General features: G+C 42.5%; 1 protein-coding gene across 4 annotated transcripts in view; it reads right to left on the bottom strand.

The window, feature by feature from the left end:
* Nucleotides 1–20,051, bottom strand: part of LOC109041797 (dnaJ homolog subfamily C member 25) — a 58,342-nt gene that overhangs the window by 29,017 nt on the left and 9,274 nt on the right. Inside the window, exon 2 of one of the 4 annotated variants that reach the window (XM_072305419.1) lies at nt 9,110–9,219. The exons of the other annotated variants lie outside the window; for them this stretch is intronic. Coding sequence (XP_072161520.1) covers nt 9,110–9,120 — 11 coding nt within the window. The 5' untranslated portion in view covers nt 9,121–9,219. The remainder of the gene's footprint in view (nt 1–9,109; nt 9,220–20,051) is intronic. 4 annotated transcript variants of the gene reach the window in all.

Genomic DNA, 20,051 nt, shown 5'->3' with positions numbered 1-20,051 from the left:
GGGTTCGTAGGCTCACCCTCGTACCTACTGAGACGGCAATCTCCATCTCTTGATCGGAGGATATGCAGCACCTAGTTGGTAAGAGTGGAGAGGCATTTATGATTACATTGATACCATGGGGTCTAATTGTATTTAGCCTTGACTAACACGATCACACTTATTCCAATGGAACTAGGCAGGAACACGTACCTACGTATCTTAATACTGAAGTCCTCTAAACAGATGGGCGACACAGTCTGTTACTCTTTTAAATAGAGGAGGGATGGACGCACCCATTTCACACAGCAATTTATGCAAGAAAATGAAGCCTTCATTGTATTTTTATCATCAACTTATGAAATTATGAGAATAAAACGGGTACATACCTTTCATTAAAGACCTTGTTATACATTGTTGGGCAAAATGAAGTTTCTAACAACTCCTGACGCAAAATCAAAGCGACTCAGAAGAAACCAATTTGAGCAAATGCTCACAGTCAAAGACCTTTGATTATGTGACATTAAGTTGACCTATGATTGAACTGTTCCGAAAAGGGATGGAATTGTGCCTCACATACTCAGGTTCGCAAGCCACGCGTAACAAGAACGGTAGAAGAGATAGGAGGATTCCAAGATAAATCATGAAGGAAACATGTTCTTAATGTAAATAACATACACTTCAGAGAAGCATAATCACTCCAGAGCACATAGGTTGATGGCAAGATATAGAGCGAATAAATTTTGGTCGAAGTTCAGTGACAGTCGCATGTGAAGGCCGAGGCTCATATTCCAGTAATTTTTAAACTTTAGTCACGAGCATGCATTCTGTGATGTAAATGCTGCTTCCTCTTTAGAGTTTGGCACAATTTCGGTGTAATTTCGTTAACGTAATTTACCTGAATTACATCTATCGCTTAGGTCAGGTACTGACATAAACATGACGACATAACCTCACTTAAAAATTTGTCACATTTTCGTTCAATAAAATAAAGATACCACTTGAAAATTTTAAGAGAAACTAAGGTAATAGTATATCGGGCTCCAGTAGAACACGTGAGACGTAATAATATGAGTATGTAAATATAGTAGTTAGCATCTACAAAGAATTAAACTCTTATCCAAATTAGGTAAATGGTAAATAAATCTATTCACAACTAGTTAGAGAGGTTGGCAACGACCGACCAGAAATCACTTGAGATTTTTAAGAAACCAATGAAGTAGTGTATCGGGATAAAAGTGGGCGTAATAATATAAGTGTGTAATATTAGTTAGGATCTAAAATGAATTGAACTTTTAAATTACATCTGTTCATTATTCACAAATAAATACAGTAGATGGAGGTTGATAACGACGACAGGAATTTCGTTCCCGAAACTCGGACGAACCTGAACAGAATGAACCAATGGCGTTGAACCATTATATTACTGGTTTTTTTCTAAATTCAAAAATTATAGCTAAAATTTTGAAGGATGTAAGCGGATGCTGGATTATCCGTGAGATAAAGCGCTTTTTTATGTGGCAAAATGAAATCCTCACATCTTCACGGAGTGCCCTTTATATAGGCTCCATTACAATCCGCGGCCGGATAAGCGAGAAATCTGTTGTTAAAGATGGTCATGACGGGCAGTTTAGTCGTATTTTCCGTAATTTCTCTTTAAGATCACTAGGAATGTTACAAAACTGTAAAAACCCGTGGACACGGTAACATGACGATTCTTTAGGTACCCACTTTTATGGGTCTAAGGTTTACCGTTATCGCGGAGTTTGAGTGACTTTCTCAGTACCCTGGATTCTTGAAATTCAAATTTCCCGGCAAAGTAAAAAGTAAAATTTTCCTTGTTTTGGGTCATTAAGTGCTTATAACTTTTTGAAAACTCAATGGATCTTATTGAAACTCTTCCACTTTGTAGTCCTAATTGAGATGCGTCCGTAGACACCAAGATCGTAGGAATCCGTGCCGTCGTTTGGGCTGCAGTCGAATGGCAACCGAATCAATTTTCAAGTTAAGGGAGTTGCCTGTGACTAAGAGTGTCGGCCACCCGTTTGTTATCGGGACTTTAGTAGGACGTCATTTTCCTCGACCGGGGGTGGCTACCGCCACTCTTGATACAGTTATCCTACGGAAGTTCGAACCCGAGCTCAGACAACGATTCGAGGAAGAAAGAAAAGACACTTCAGTTTTTCCCACTGTCTCCGAAATTGTGGACTTTTTGGAGGATTTGGCGCGACAATTGGAGGACTCTATGTTGGGTCTCGGCAAGGAAACTCGCAAGTCTTCCAAGCCACCCAATAACTCTCCTCAACGCCCACCTAAAGCTGCTCTGCACGCCTCTAAATCTCCAAATTTCAAGTGCTCTCTGTGCAAGAGCAACAATCACAGCATCTATAAATGCTACAAATTCTCGGATCTCTCGGCAGAAAAGCGCAGGGAATTTATTAAGAGTGCTGGCAATTGCTTCAATTGTCTTGGTACCTCTCATTCAGTCGCACAGTGTGGCTCAAAGGTTACTTGTCATGCTTGTAAGGACAGACATCACACCTTACTCCATCGCCCCTCTTCGAATGACAAACAGGGTGACTCCACACTGACCACAAATGGCTCAGGGCCCCCCAAATCTGCGCATACATGTGCTTCCCAGCATAATACTACACAGATTGTGCTGTTAGGCACGGCTCTTGTCCTATGCAGAGACTCAAGCGGGGAACTTCAAACAGTACGCGTGATGATCGATAACGGATCACAAATCAGTGCTATAACAGAAAAATGCGCTAGGCGGCTTGGACTCAAAATTCAACCTTTTCAGCAGCGCTTATCGGGCCTCTCGAATTCCTCCGTACCCAACCCCATCGGCCGCTCTGACTGCACACTCATCTCACGCACTCAGCCATCATCACAAATTAAAGCTTCAGCTCTCGTACTGAAATCAATTGCAGAACCCCAGCCTCCCCTCAATGTAGCTGCTTCTGTAATAGCCCAAGTCAACTCTCTGCAACTCGCTGACCCTGACTTCCACAAGACTTGCGAAATCGATTTTCTCCTCGGAGCTGATTTGTATGGTGACGTCATGCTGGGTGAAAAGCTCCAAAATCAATCAAATCCTCATTGTTACTCATCAATTTTTGGATGGGTCCTCATCGGAAATGCTCCTGCATCTGACTCTCGATATTGTCATCTCAATTTTTTCTCATTTTTGACTACTCTCCGACCTCTTGATAATGCTCTCTGCAAATTTTGGGAAATTGAAAGCATCTCTCAGAGAAGGGCTCCTGACCCTGCGGAAACAGCTTGTGAAAATGTATTCGCTCAGCAGCACTCTCGTACTCCGCAAGGCCGTTATGTTGTGCCCCTCCCTTTTTCTGGTGACCCAAAAAATCTCGGCTCCAATCGAGCTCAAGCTCTCAAACAATATTTATCACTGGAAAGAAGGCTCAAAAAGGACCCTCCTCTTTATGAAGCCTATCAAAATTTTTTCTCTGAGTATTTGAGTCTTGGTCATATGAAGCTCGCAGATAAGCCCTCCAAATACATCATACCACATCATCCAGTCATCAAAGAGTCCTCTAGCACCACTAAGGTCCGCGCCGTATTTAATGGTTCGGCTCGTGATGAAAATCAGCGCTCTCTCAATGATTTTCTAATGAAAGGACCTAAACTGCAACGGGATATTCCGGATATTATCTTCAACTTCCGCCTGCAACCGATAGCTCTCTGCTGTGATATCAAGATGATGTATCGGCAAGTTCTAGTTCGAGACGAAGATTGCCAGTATCAACACATATTCTGGCGCCCTCATCCTGAGTCTGAAATTCAGGAATATGAGTTACTGACTGTAACTTACGGTCTCACCCCATCAGCCTTCCTCGCTCAGCGCTCGGTGAGACAACTATCTACTGATGAAAAGCCAGATTTTCCTCTAGCATCAAAATCACTGCATGACTATACTTATGTAGATGACATCACAACCGGATCTTCTGATGTCCCTTGCACTATCCAACTCAAGGACGAATTAATCGGCATCGCAGATAAGGGAGGTTTTACCCTCCATAAAATGGCCAGTAACTCCCCGGAAGTCATGGCAGACATACACCCGGATAGGCGCGCCACTTTTGTCAGTATAAGGGATTTCGAAGATGGTTTCCTCTCGGTTTTAGGCTCCGGTTGGCTTCCAGAAATAGATTCGTTCATTTATAGGATATCTACGTATCCCTCAGACACACCTGTCACCAAGCGCTCAGTTCTATCCTATATTGCTCGTGCCTTCGATCCTTGCGGTTGGTTGGCCCCGGTCATCTTTTGGATGAAACACTTCATGCAGCTGTTGTGGCGACGAACTCTCGACTGGGATCAACTCGTAGAGCCTGATCTGCATAAGCTCTGGATGCAGTTTACTAGTGAAATGCACCAACTTGAGAACTTCAAAGTCCCCCGCCTCCTCATCTCTCCTCACTCAAAGGACTTTCGTTTAGTAGGATTCTGCGATGCCAGTCTCCTTGGCTACGGCGCCGTGTTCTATCTGGTGTCATCTCGCTCTGATGGAAATTTCGACTCGAATTTGATATGCGCTAAAAGTAAAGTCGCTCCTTTATCGCCAACCCTCACCATCCCTCGTTTAGAACTATCCGCAGCTTTGCTTCTCGCGCAACTTTTGCAGTCTCTTGAGGTGCATTTTGACTCGCTCAGTCTAACTGAAATTCTCCTCTTCACTGACTCAACTACTGTGCTGGGATGGCTGCAAAAATCTCCCCATCTACTGCATACTTTTGTCTCCAATAGAGTTAGTCGAATAATCGAAATTTGCCCCTCCGGAATTTGGCACCACATCTCCACGGATTTCAACCCAGCCGATTTACTCTCCCGAGGTGCGACTCCCTCTGCACTCCTCGATTCTCCCCTGTGGCTCCATGGACCCCCTTTCCTGCGTCAACGCTTCGACTCATGGCCGCTGATGCCTGCAACCTTACCGGAAGAACTGCCTGAGATAAAGCAATCATATGCGGTAACAGTTCCGCAAAATTATAATTTCTGGATCGAACTCTTCTCTAAATTTTCCTCATTATCCAAGCTCGTTGGAACCATTGGATATATAAGGCGCTTCGTAATGCTTACTCGCAAGTCGCGCTCAAACCATCCTCATCACTCCTCAAGCATTCTCACTCCTGAGGAACGAGACTCTTCTCGCGACTTCTGCGTACGAATCACTCAACGTTTTCATCTCTCCAAGGAAATCCACACAATCGAGTCTCAAGATGAATGCCCTCCCACCTTTGCCTCTTTATCTCCTTTTATTGACTCCCTGGGTCTTCTCAGGGTAGGCGGTCGCTTGAAACATGCTAATCTCCCTTTAAATGCGAAGCACCCCTTTCTGATTCCCCGAGAATCTCACTTGGCTCAGTTAATTTGTCACCACTATCATAATATTAATTTTCATTCTGAAATAACCTCCACTCAAGCAGCTATCCAACGGAACTACTGGATTATCGGCATTCGGGGACTGCTGAAGAAGGTAATACACCAGTGCATCCGGTGTTACAAGTACAAGGCCCGATCTTTCCAACCTGTAATGGCGGATTTACCTCCCATCCGATTCTCTCAAATTAGATGCTTCTTGAACGTCGGAGTCGATTATGCAGGACCGATGCACATCAAAGAACATAATAGGAGAAACGCTCGAATTTCTAAAGCTTGGATCTGTATATTTGTTTGCCTATCCACTAAGGCTCTACACTTAGAATTGGTGACAGAATTAACGGGCGCCAAATTTATGGACGCTCTTGATCGTTTCGTGGCCCGACGAGGATTATGTCAACAAATTATGTCTGACAATGGAACTAACTTCACTAAAACGGCTCGTCATCTCCGAGAAGTTTTCCAATTCCTCGCAAAGCATCAAGATGAAATAAGCGAGCACCTTTCTCAACGAAATATTCGTTGGTCCTTCTCAACGCCTTGCGCGCCATGGGCCGGGGGAATCTGGGAAGCTGCAGTAAAATCGGTGAAGCATCACTTACGCAGATCTCTGGAGCCTCATCCTCTCACTTATGAAGAATTCTCTACAGTGCTTCACAAAATCGAGGCCATTCTCAACAGTCGCCCTTTGTGCCGTCTGTCCTCAGATCCAAATGATGGAATCGATTATCTGTCACCCGGCCATTTTATCATCGGTGCCCCCCTCACGGATGTCCCTGAGTATGATTATTCAGTTACTCCCTTGAACCGCCTCGATAGATGGGAACTCCTTAGGAACCTCCATCAAGTTTTCTGGAAGAGGTGGTCCAATGAATATTTGCATTCTCTTATGCCCCGAGAAAAATGGCGAAATCACCAATCCCCTCCTAAGCCTGGAGATCTGGTTTTTGTACTTGGTGAGTCCTCCCCACCGAGAAATTGGCCTCTTGGACGTATAGTGAAGCTTCTCCCCGGGCGAGATAAAACCCCTCGCACCGCCGAAGTCCATTTCAATGGCACGAAGCTCCTGCGCCCTCTTCGCAAATTGGTTCCACTACCAGACCCATGAACGACCTCCTCGTTCTCGTTGTTTAATTTCATTAAACAATTATTTACCAAGCTATCAAACTTCCTTTTTGTTCGTTCTCCATTTTTTGTTTGTTTTTTGGAAACTGGGTGTTTCCAACGGGGCGGGTATGTTCAACCAGTTGGAACGTTATACGGCAACGTCGAAATGAGCCGCCGTCACCGACGGCCAGCGCATATCTCTCCCCGCGCTGGACCGACTGAAATCCCGCGGTACCGCGTCGCGCCGGTAGATGCCGCGGGTATCGCTTTGATTGTCCTGTTTTCTCCCGCTCCCGTTTTTCCCGGAGAAATCTTAAGAAGAATTTAATTTTATGTTCTCACCCTGATTAGGGTATGTAACTTTTGCCTTTGCTTTGCCCAGCTTTTTTATCATTTGTTTTCTAGTTGGTTTTTTTTACTTTATTTTCACGTCTCTCATTAATTGGATTGGCATGGCTCTAACTAGGGTCCCCTCTGGGGCCATGTCCAAGAGTAAGTATTCGATCTCTTGCCATAACTACTGGCTTCCAGTAGTCAATCACCTCTCTGCTCAAGCTCTCTCTCTCTCCTGCTGGATTCCAGCAGCTAAGTAAGTATTTTCTCATTATAAGTTTTTCCTGCTGGTTCCCAGCAGTGTTTTATTTTCTCTTAAATAGGTTTTTTTTTATTTTCGGTTTTCCTACTGGATTCCCAGTAGAGACTTTTCCCACTGGTTTCCAGAGGTGCCGCGTTTTAGTTAGGTTTTCTTTGCTCTCATTAAAAGGTCACTTTAAAATTCGTATAATTTCGTTTAGTTTCTTATTAAGGCTCTTCCAGCCATTCGTCAGCTAATTTTCTTGGCCTTCCGCCTCTTATGTAAAACTTCTTTTCAATCAACTCATTCATCTCTTAGTATTTTTTTTCGATCACGATCTCGCCTCAAAAAGTTAGGGAACCCAGACTCGTTCTGAAGCCGGCTCCGCGCAGCCTGGTATCCTTTAACACAAAAATCATACAGTCCACACCTCTCAGTTATTTTTTTTTCGATTTTTATTTATTTTATTATTATTAATGGTTTGTCCTGCCCGACAAAATTTGGTCCCTCGGGCCGGATCTCTCTTTTAGTTGTTTTGTAATTTTCTATGAATCAGTAAAAAATGAAAAATGACCACTCTCTTCCTCTCTTGATCTCTCTGTACGATCAATTATGTCGCTCCTCGACTTGTCATAGTCTCGATCTACGATAAGTCTCTCTAAGCTCTGTCCGACGCCTGCGCTGTTGTCGCGACTACCGAAAATTGTCACCTCGGTTTTTTGCTGATAGATTTGCCTAAAACTTGGAATTTGAGAATATTTTGGCATTAGATAAACACATTTGAACTTAGATTTCCAAAATAATCAATTTTTGGCCATTTTGAACTTTAACCGGCGGCCATTTTGGAAATTTCGGTTTTTTGAAAATCTAACGTTCAATTCGTTTTTCTCGTGTCAAAATACCCCTACATACCGATTTTCGCGCAAATCCATCGACAAATAACCGGTGTGAATTTTTAGCCATTTTGAACTTAAACCGGCCGCCATTTTGGAACGGTTTGAGATATTGACTTCGGGTTTGCGCGAAAAGTTTTCTTTTTTTATGCTCTTTCGAACGAGCTATCACAAAGGGGGTCTTCCCATTTGAAAATTAAAAGTTGGGGTCCATTGCCCCCCCAAGGGGGGCCCCCCTGAAAATTTTAGGGGGCCAAAAAGTAGCTCCCTTTGACCTAGGAACATCCCCCAAGTTTCAAATCTTTACCTCAATTAGGTAAAAAGTTAGAGGGGGTGGAAGGGACTTTTGGATCACCCTGTATAATAAATTATAATATATTGATAATGTTATTCATTATTCATTAATTTGTATTATTTATTTATCTTATTTCGTTTTTAATATTTTCATTTTTAATAACTATTTATCCGTCCATATTTTATGTTATTTTTTTCATGTGTTGTTCGTACTCTTCTCTTTCAAAAACTTGATCTACTTTATATTATTTTCGTATCCTTCATTGTGAAACTGAATGATGTACAAAATTGCAAGAATACCATTGCTTCCAATCATTGAATCAGATCTGGGGGCGTTTATTAGTGCATAAGATCGCCGAAAATCGGCACTTATCGACCAAATGTTGACTGAGCGTTGCAACTGAGTTGCAACTTAGTTGCGACTTTTAACCAATATTGTTTCAACTTCTTGCAACTTTAACTTTGAAAAATGCTACTTGGGTAGCGTCCTAGGAGGTAAGTTTGGGGTTGTTCGGAACTATGTCCAAAAAGAAATAAAACAATGGGGAAAACCGAAGAAAGAAAATTGGGTTCAGCTCGAGTTTTTCCGGCGCGCTTTCGCGAGCTATACTCCTCGCTGGGTGATACGAACTCAATTGCCACCTTAATCTATTAGGACGCTAAAAGATGTGTGGGAACACCGGGATTCGAGCTATACGGCCAACTGAGTTATATCGAACCGATACACTGCAGTGGACTGTAATTAAAGAACGACACAATCAGATACACTCAAAACTGATTTACTCAAACACCGAAAGGGCGGTGGAGAGGGATCGGCTAATTCTACGGTACGAGTATGAATTAACTGACTACATACCAAAATTGCATGTAGCAGTCGAACGATTCTAGCCGCGCATCCAACTGGATAGATCTCCGGAGGGGACCAGAGAGTGTGGAAGGTTAGAGGCCCGACTGGATAGGGAAGAACTGAAACAGAAGTTGAGCCGTGGGCAAGAAGTTGCGTAAGTTGGCGCGAGAGTGCGCGGCGAGCGGAATTCCCATACAACTGCGCTGATTGGCCAAGCAAGAGTTGCGGACGGACGATGTATGAAAACTTGACTACGTGGAGGTGTTCCGGCAGCAACATACCCGCCGCCAGTCACAGGAAAACAATAGAAAATAGTAGTTGCGCACGTTGGCAGCGAGCGCGCTGCGAGCGCTTCTGTTTGAATTACTTAGTATTGAGTCGGGCCTCTAACCTTCCATACTGTCTGGACACAGAATATATAGGCTTCACCGACAGAAGGTTCACTCCCGTTTACTCCAATGTATCGCGTTTTGTACTTTCCAGCGGCTCTGCAACGTTGCCATGTGAATGCGTTCAGGTAGAAAAGGGGGGTGGGAAGGAGTGCGTTTCGCCAAACAAACCGACAGTGTTGAAGGTCGTCCGAGTTCCGGACTAAAGGCCAAATGTAAACAATGCTTTCTAGGTGTGTTCTTCTTCGACCGAGATACGCTGGGAGTGAGCCTTCTGTTGGTGAAGCCTATATGGATTGCATTTTGCAACAAGGAACCTTTAGAATTGCAGTGTTGCTAAGATTGTGCAACTTCTTTTGTCTTAGAGGAAAAACCCGATTATCCATTAATAGTTTCTATTTTACTCGCTAAAAACTGTAAATTTAAGACAGAAATTACCATCTAAATTTCATAGTTTTTCACGATTTCCACAATTTTACTGCAAAAGATGAAGTTGCACAATCTTAGCATCATTGCAATGCTAGTGGTTTCTTTTTGCAAAATGCAATCCATATATTCTTTGGTCTGGAGGAGACTGGTTTTGGTTACACACGGATGCTGCTCCGAACGGGTGCATACCGGCTGCCGATGTTTGCTGCGCGCGCAGGTTGACACTGGGGAGGGGATGAAACTGCGGCGACTGCTCTCAACTTACGAGGGATGGGACAGGAAACGTTAATACACGCACCAGTCGCACCATAGAGAGTTGCCGATTTTACAATAAACGGAAATATGCACTTAAAATGAAAAATAAAAAATGGGAATACACACAAAACTCAATAAGGGTTATCCCAAGCCTAGGTTCCCAGCAGCGAACCCCTGCCGTCTGGGTTTGAAACGCGGCGGAAGTGTGAAATCCAAGGCATAGAGCAAGAAAAAGAAGGCTCGCTTCCATCAAGTAATGAGTAAGTTGATGTGTCTATGGCCTTGTCTCCACGAGTCGTTTCACGAGACTTGCCCCAGGAAAAATTCCATTTCCGAAGTCGAGAAATATATTGAGTTAATCAATATTTTTCCCAGTGCTAAGTATGGTCCTTGTGCCCCTAAGACCAATTGAGAGAGGAAGGAGAAGTGAAAGCAAACAGTGCGATATTTTGTTGTTTATTCCATTGTTCGTGTTTGTTTAGTCAAAATAATTTGTCTAATCGTTAATCGTGTGCAATTATTATCTTGATACTGGTTGACGACCAACTTGTCGCAGGAACGTGAGAGCCCCGTCCCGCGGAGCCGGCAACTTGGAAAAATCCGAGAAGTTTCATTCCAGCGATTTGAACTCCACACACGCACACCCCAAATCCCATGAAAACTTCCCATGCGGACAAGGCATAAGAATCCTCACAACGCTGGAGCTGAGGCCTTGCCGTAGATCAGTTCAACGTATGGCACGACGCCAGCCAAAAACCCCAACCCCTGCAGGCTGTGGAAGTTTTTCCGACTACTTAGCCGGCAACCAACAAGGTGAGACAACATAGACACCGCATTACTGGAATACACCCATGAATGTCACTGTCATGCACTGCTATTTCCGAGCGACGCACCTAGAAAAGATTTCATCCGGGTGCAGGTTTAAATAATGTCCGTTGTTCCTTAAGGAGTATCCTGAAATAATAAACGTAGGCGAACAGATTCATTGACCAAAAAACGAGTTTAAGTCACTGACAACAACCTCACTGCTGAGGAAATACAAGAAATTCGAGAAGGAGTCGCTATTAAGCTGAAATCAAACGGAGCTCTCCGAAATGTCACTATGACAATGAGCAACTCTCTCATATTAACGCAATCCAAGTGAGCTCTCCATTAACGCCACCATTACCAACCAAAAGTGAGCCTGACGAATCGACCAAAAGTGAAGGAAGCCTTCTGCAGCATATCAAGGAGGTAATTTCCGCAAATATGAAAAAAAGAGAGGCAATAACCCCAACTCGAGATCCCGTATTCCAAAATTAGGGATGAATCGCGAGTCGAACAATTTAATTGATCTGATCGACATCGTACTGATCAAAGATCTCATCACCGCCAAACCGGACCTCGAAGACATCCACCCTGTGATTTATAGCTGTACCTCTGCGGTAACGACATTGAACGGTCGGAAGCCCATCACTGATGGAATTCAAATAAACAGAGGAAGCCTGCTTGGCGAGTCAGGCTTGTGAGCAAGATCGAAAATCAAGAAGAGAGATAGGACAAACCACCCAATACCTCAATGGATAAGGCCCAAGAAACTTGCCAACAAGATACATTACATAGGCAACGATAAAGAGTGCTCTATTCCTGAAACGTCAGGGGTAATGGAAAAGAAACGTGCAGCCTCCGCGGTGCGACTAAAGAGGTATAATGAGTCCAATGACCGCAAAAAGCAGAATCACATTATTAATACCAATGTTAAAAGCTTCTTTGGGAACCTCATTTCAAAAGAAGCATCTGATGTCAACGAAACACCTAGCAAACAAGCGGTCACGCACTTCTGGCGCAAACTATGGTTTGACACAATTGAACAGAAAGATAACACGCCTTCAACTCGGGAAGAATTAGTTCAGCAGTCAAACACGGGAGAACAAACCGACATGCTCATAACACATCTGAACTGATCGCAACGATAAAAAACACCAACAGCTGGAAGTGTCGTGGAGCGGACCACGTGGAGGACTATTGTCACAAGAAACTAACAGCCATGCACCCCTTTTTGACCGAACAGATAAAAAAGTTCAGATAGGGGCCGGAGTTAGCGCCTGATTTCATAACAGAGGGGAACAAATTCATTAGACCGAAAGACGAAGACACAGAAAACCCAACTAATTACTGACCAATTAATTGCTTGCCTTCCAACGAACTACAGGATTATAACAATAGCGATCTGCAATAAAATAAACCAACATCTGACTAAAAATAACATCATCGCCAAGGATTGAGAAGGGTGAAGAAGCGGAGTAAATGTTGATAATCTATGGGATAGTGATGAGACAAACCGAAGTATACCACCGAGACGTAGATGCATATTACATGAACTAGGTATTGCAAAGCTTTCGACATGATGCCGCACTCCTGGATCCTTCGAAAATTAGGAATGTATAAAATTCGTGCGGTTTTGGGACAGTTCCTCCTAAGTATGAGCAGATGGACAATTAGGAACAGAATACATTAACACCTTCTCAGATATCTTGCAGGGCGGTGCCCTCAGTGTTCTGCGGTTCTGCTTGTGCCTCAACCCCCTCTCAAACGCTCTCAACGACACTAAAGGCGATTTTCAAATCAAACACGACATGAGAGCCGTGTGCATGCTTAACCACCTACTATAATTGGCCAGTCTAGACTGGCCGCTTGAAAACTTGAAAATTACGTGAAAGGCCGGTTGATAATTTCAAATTCAATCCATACGCTATCTGACTAATGTATCGTAATGGACCACTAGACAAGGTACGAATTTCAGCATTCTGATACAGGTTTCTTGACCGAAATTTCACGTAGAATACGACGCGCACAACAAAAATTACCGAAATCAACTCTTTATGAAGAAATTAAATGATTCTTGATGCGTGAATTCAAACCATCCGCTCATTAAAACTCAATGCTATACGTGATTCACATCGCGCGCTAAACATTATCATGACAGTCTCTGCGATATAAAAATCTAGCAACCTCAATCTTGACGCTTTGGCTCAGTTATAGCAAATTGCTTATAGTTTGAACAACACATGGTGGGAAATGAACGTTTGCTCGATTGAGGGGCTCGCTGAAACCGTTGTGGTGCGCGATTTGACTCACGTAGAGCTCTGAGTTTCTTGTGAGCGGGCCTTTTTAAATTCCTCGTAACCAATGTGAAATAAAAACGTTAAAAACTTCCTTAGGAGTAGATTTCAGTAATTTTCGTTGCGCAAATCGTGTTCCACGTGAAATTCTGGTTAGGAAACATATATTAGAATGCTTAAATTCGTACCTTGTCTAGTGGTCCATTATTCAAACTATTTGCCTATTTTAAACATCTCAGATGAACATCTGTTTTTATCATTATTTTATGGATTTTAATTTTCATACTTGCGTTCACATAACTTACTTTTTTCTCAAAATTGAGGAGCTGTTCAGAAAAACGGCACATACGCGTACATGTCTTTTTTCTTTTTGGCAATTTCAGAAATGGATTTTTCGTATCCTAATGTATATATGCTCCGAGTTTCAACTTTATTAATCAACTGTTGGAGCCAGAAGACCAAGTTTTGTACGGCTAACGAGGGGGATCATATACTCATGTCTCCATTGTCTCCTCAAAATCGATCGGCGTTTGACCAAATTGTAGTTCATGAAAATCCATTAGACACGTCTTTCAGCGTTGCGTTGGTGCCAATGCTCCCCGGAAAAGGGTAAAAATGACTCAAGTTGTGTCAACTTTCTCGGGGTGCGCGACGACGTGAATGACTGTGCGACGCGCCGCATGCCGCATCATGGTTCCATAGCACAATTTAAGCTTCATTAAATCAGATATGTGTGTTTATACCTTGCAACATAAGTTTTTAGGGGTTTTTTGGGTCGTTGAGTGCAAATGTGATATTTTTCAAAAAAATCCATTTTTAACACTTTTATACTTTGTTATAACTTTGGTTATACTTTGTTAAAAAATCTAAAATTGAGGCAAGCAAGATGCGTTAAAGCAGTGGCGTAGTGGACACCGCATCTGACCCATCTTTGAGAGGTCCCGTGTTCAATACTCGGAGGAAGGATGTAGGTATTTTTTTTTTTTTTTTTTTCCACGCTTAAAAATTAAATTTTGCATTTGATGGACTATGAGAAGCTAAATGTAGCAGAACTTCGCCATACACTACGGTCAAGGGTACTTGAAAAAGACCGCTCAAGATAATACTTCCACGTTTCGTGGCTCCGGAGGCCTACTTTCAAGTCACACCGATTGGCCGTCTGAGCTCGTTTTCGTCTGCCAAGCTAAACTTAAGCTTGAATATATCTCTTTTGATAGACTATGTGTTTGAAACATGGTAAAACGTGAAAAAAAACTTTTACAGGATCTCAAAGTGGCCTCCCGAGACGATTTCATAGCTCGGGTGCCCTACTTTCAAGTTCCACCGATCAGGCGTTTGAACTTGTTTTCGTCTGCCAAGCTAAACTTGAGCTTGAATATATCTATTTTGATAGACCATAAGTTTGATACATGGTAAAAGTCAAAACAAAAATAACTTTGACGGGACCTCAAAGTGGCCTCCCGAAGCGATTTTTTGTTGTTCTTAAGCACAAGTTTCAATTTCTCCCGATCAGCCCCATCAACTCGTATTATTCTCCCTGGGCAAATTTGGTTCTAGGGCATCCGTTTTGATAGAATATGACAACGGAACATGATAAAATGTATGGTGAATGGCGTATGATAGCATGTGCTAAGAAACGCGAAAACGTCATTTTTCATGAGAAATAACTTGAGGCGATGGTAAATGACAGATCTGCCACTCAGACTAAAAGGTAGTCTAGGGTCATGACAATAACTTCCGAGTAAAAGTATAATGTATATTTCCAAAGTATATTTTTTGGGTCCTACTTTTGCGATTTTATTAAAAAACTGACTACGTCTAAGGGTTAGTCTAGAGCAATAGATATGACGAAAAAGAATAGCTGCAGCATGTAACATCTTCAAGATACCCTAAATTTTGTAACTCAGGCGCCCAAACACTTTCAGGTACAGCGAAACAACGCAGACAAACCTTTGAACACCGCAATGCCGCTCGGTAACTGGGATCGTGCTAAAAAATGTTCCGCGCGCCGCACCGCTTGTGCTCGTCACATATTTATTAGTGCTTCGATCGAAGTGATATTTTACACGAACCCTCTTTACAGTATGAACTATCGATCCACGTCTTAAAATCGAACTTTTTCCAAACTTAATTTTTTCGATTTATTGCCACATAAATCAAGCTATGGGAGCATGGTGCGCCGTGTACAAATCATAGATTTTCTTGCCGCACCGTCAACGTAAGCCATTGTTGTGTAGTGGAAAGGGCGATGGCTCGCACTCTGCATGTTACAGATTCGAGTCCCGATTTCGCAACTTCATTTTTCCCATGGTTCTTTTGATGTTTTTTTTTTTTTTTTAGTATGTTGAAGGTTTTTACCCAACGTGCGTTGAAAATCAGTATACAGCTGAAAATCTCAATACAGAGAGAAAAAGCTCACACACAAGCACAATTTTCTCGGAAAGATATACGCTGTTTGGTGCAACACTAGTAACGAAACGACCATTCAGGGAGGCAACTGCAAACGCGCTTTCTTTACCTCTCCCATCCGGTTCTGTTAATTGATTTTATGAGTTTCTTTTTTTTCTTCTTTTTTATATTTACTACTATTATCATTGATATGTCACTTTATATAGAAGTGGTTTTTTGCTCTCCTCCCTCTTTTAGACATCCGGTAACAATTGAAATTTATTGGAATAATAATCACGGAGCATTTAAAAAAGTTATGAGAATAAATGAAAATAAATGCACATGTTAAACCTCTTGCTCTTTGACGCATCCTTTCAAATTCGAAGTCCCAAAAGATTTTTCGTTCTTCCATTTGCACTATGTAGACTTATTCCTTTTTTATCTACTAGACGTAAAGGCAAATCATCGGTCGGTAAAAGAAATAAGTCTACATAGGACAAAAATTTGAAGTGGAAGTGCGAAAAATTTTCTGGAACTTCTAATTTGAAGGGATGCAACAAAGAACAAGAGTTTAACATGCGCATATATTTGTATTTATTCTTGTACCTTTTTTAAATACTCCGTACTTATTATACCAATACATTTCAACTGTTATCGGAGTATCTAAAAGAGGAAGGAGAACAAAAAGAACCACTTTTACAAAAAGTGACATACTGATGATAATAGTAAAAAAAGAGAAGAAAAAAAAGGGAGAAGAAGAAAGAAAAAAAGGAACACATATGAAATTAATTGATAGAACCGGATGGGAGAGGTAAAAAAATTATTGGAAGAACCATGGTGAAAATGAAGTTGCGAAATCGGGATACGAACCCCTAACATACAGAGCGTGAGCCATCCCCCCGTCCACTATAAAACATACGTTGACGCACTATGGAGCGAGTCATTGGGAGAGGTTGGACATAGCGCGTTGCGCACCGGACGTTCCGTAATTATCAGGATTTCCTCCACTAAATGTTCACCGAACTCACGAAACTTATGTAATTTTCATCGTATATTTCATTTTTTATAGTATTTTTACATTCTGACCGACGAAAAACTATATTTATACTATTTTATGAGAACTACTACCGTTCTTAAATACAACCTAAATGTTCAACTTCATTAACAAATGTTTCTCATCACTTTCAATAAAAAGGTATTGACCTCTCCTCTCTGGAGAATTTTAGATCTTGAAATTTGGATAATTTGGCCGCTTACAGCATTGAATTGAAAATTGCCCCAAAATTGCCCCAAAAATGCCCCAAAAATGCCCCATAACTCAAAAAAAAATGGGGATTTAGGGGAAAAAAGCAAACAACAAAATGTTCTTATTTTTTGCCGTTGATTCCGAATCCAAAGTCATAACATACCCTTCCTACTTGAAAATCGCGAGAAACAGGGGGGCTCCCCCCCCCCCCAAAACCCCTCAAGGGACCATGTTGAGGGGCTGAAAATATTTTCATTCGATTCCTTGGGGTCGATATACCCAAGAAATTTTGTGTCCCGAAGCTCACTTCTCCGCCGTTTTCGAGAAAAAGATAGTGGACGGGTGGTCTGGATAACCGTATATAACCTAATTGAAATTAGGAATTCGCGTAATACCAATGTTTGGTAGGATGTTGCGTGTAAATGGAAATGATTTGGCCCAAACTAGTTTCATATTATTATTATTACTCTATATAAAGCTTCCTCACCGGTTCACTCTGCCCCCCCCCCCCCCCCCCTAGAAAAAAGATTGGCCAAAGCGATTTTCTTTAATCTTCGTACATGCTTAGCAATTGTCGTGAGGAGTTGATCAAGATTATTCCGATTCCAATCCGCTGCCTAGGACGCCCGCATGAGCGAAAAGTTGTTTCTCCCTATAGTATTGCATTGGAGATACGCGGTTGTTTACGCGCACCGCGCCGAACAGGTTCAATCCTACCCGTGACGTCACAGCCTTATAGACGAAATTTAAGGTTTTAGGAGGTATTTTTCGACGGATTTTTGTGGAAATGAGTAACCGGGGTACTTTTCAACGGAAAACTCGAATTTTTCGTCGGATTTTCAAAATTTCAAAATCCAAGATGGCGGTCGTGGCCTAAAATGCTAAGTGGGCTCTTGTTCGATCGATTTTCGTGAAACTCGGTATCTGGCGGTACTTTTCGACGGGAAACTCTAATTTTTGGTCAGATTTTCAAAATTTCGAAATCCCAGATAGCGGCCGTGGCCTAAAAAGCTGTCTCGGCTCATCATCCATCGATTTTAGTGAAATTCGGTATAAGAGGTTACATTTCGACGGGAAACTCGAATCTTTGATCAGATTTTCAAAATTCAAAAATCCAAGATGGCGGTCGTGGCCTAAAATGCTAAGTGGGCTCTTGTTCGATCGATTTTCGTGAAACTCGGTATCTGGCGGTACTTTTCGACGGGAAACTCTAATTTTTGGTCAGATTTTCAAAATTTCAAAATCCCAAATGGCGGCCGTGGCCTAAAAAGCTGTCTCGGCTCATCATCCATCGATTTTAGTGAAATTCGGTATTAGAGGTTACATTTCGACGAGAAACTCGAATTTTTGGTCAGATTTTCAAAATTTCAAAATCTAAGATGGCGGCCCCGCACAAAAATGCGGTTTCGGCTCTTGGAACATCAATTTCTGTAAAACTTGGTGAAAAAGAAGATTAAAACAAAGATGCTGTCTTCTTATCAATGTTAAAAACTATGCGGGGCGGTGGCGGCTCGCGGAGCGAGTCGCAAGTTCATCGCGAAGCAAAGAACTGGGGTCCAGGGGCACTCGCCGGCTAGACGTGTCAGCTCGTAAAGCGAGCTAATCACGACTAGTTACTCTATATAAAGCTGTTACAACTCACTCTGCTCCCCCCCTAGTAAAAAATTGGCCGAAGCGATTCCCTTTAAACTTGTTACTCTATTTAAAGCTGCTGTTACCACTCACTCTGCCCCCCCCCCCCCTCCTAGCGAAAAATTGGAGCTGCTGTTACCACTCACTCTGCCCCCCCCCCCCCTAGCAAAAAATTGGCCGAAGCGATTTTCTTTAAACTTGGTGCACGCTTAGCTATTGTTGTGAGGAGTTGATCAAAATTCCGATTCCAATCCGCTGCCTAGGACGCCTGCAACAGCGAAAAGTATTGCATTGGGGATACGCGGTTGTTTACGCGTACCGCACCGAACAGGTTCAATCCTGTCGCGTGACGTAACAGCCTTACAGACGATTTTTCACGTTTTAGGAGGTATTTTTCGACGGATTTTTGTGAAAATTGGTGTCAGAGTGTATTCTTCGACGGGGAACTCGAATTTTGGTCAGATTTTTAAAATTATCGATCGATTTTCATGAAAATCAGCATGAGAGGGTATTTTTCGACGGAAAACTCGAATTTTTGGTTTGATTTTCAAAATTTTAAAATCCAAGACGGCGGCCGTGGTCTAAAATGCTATCTCTGCTCCTCTTCCTTCGATTTTCGTGGAACTCTGAATCACAGGATATTTTTAGACGGGGAATTCGAATTTTCGGTTAGATTTTAAAAATTCTAAAATCCAAGATGGCGGCCGTTGCCTAAAATGCTAAGTCGGCTCGATGTTCGATCGATTTTCGTGAAACTCAGTACGAGGGGGTATTTTTCGACGGGAAACTCGAATTTTTGGTTAGATTTCCAAAATTTCAAAATCCAAGATGGCGCTCTGTAAAGCTGTCTCGGCTCCTGGACCATCGGTTTCTGTGAAACTTGGTGAAAAAGGAGATGAGGACGAAGATATTGTCATCTCATTACAGTTAAAAATTGCGGGGCGCGGTCGGCGTGTGGAACGAGTGGCAAGTTCATCGCGAAGCGAAGAACCAGGGGTCCAGGGGCACTCTCTGGCTAGGCGTAATCACGGCTAGTCCTTTAAATAAAACCCTTAAGGATCACTCTTCAGCCGAAATGACCTATGTACGACCTTTACCATCCACCGCTCCACCGTGTGACGGTGCGGGAAGCAAATCTATGATATGCGCACGGCGCGTCACCGTCATTCACTTCGTCGCTTACCTCGAAAAAGGTGAAAAAACTGGGGTCAATTTTCGCTTTTCCGGGGGGCATTGGCACAAACGCTGCTGAAAGATGTGTCTAATGGATGTTCATGAACTACAATGTGGCTGAACGCCGATCGATTTTGAGGAGGCATGAGTGTGAGGTCCACTTGCAAGTTACAGGCTATCTGCAGAAAAAGGGCAGGTAGCGTAAGTGCCCTATTTCTTGGATATTGTGGTTAAGCCAATTTCCCGTGTCCAGTTATGTGTAAGTACGGCTGTAATGGTAGCATAGTCGGCCACAAATTGCTACTTCATGACGCACCTCATCTATTTACCTCTGGGTA

Source organism: Bemisia tabaci, chromosome 1, assembly GCF_918797505.1.
Source record: "Bemisia tabaci chromosome 1, PGI_BMITA_v3".
NCBI classification, from domain to species: Eukaryota; Metazoa; Arthropoda; class Insecta; order Hemiptera; family Aleyrodidae; genus Bemisia; species Bemisia tabaci.
Note: the sequence above shows the minus strand (reverse complement) of the source record. Positions and strands in the feature narration are given on the sequence as shown.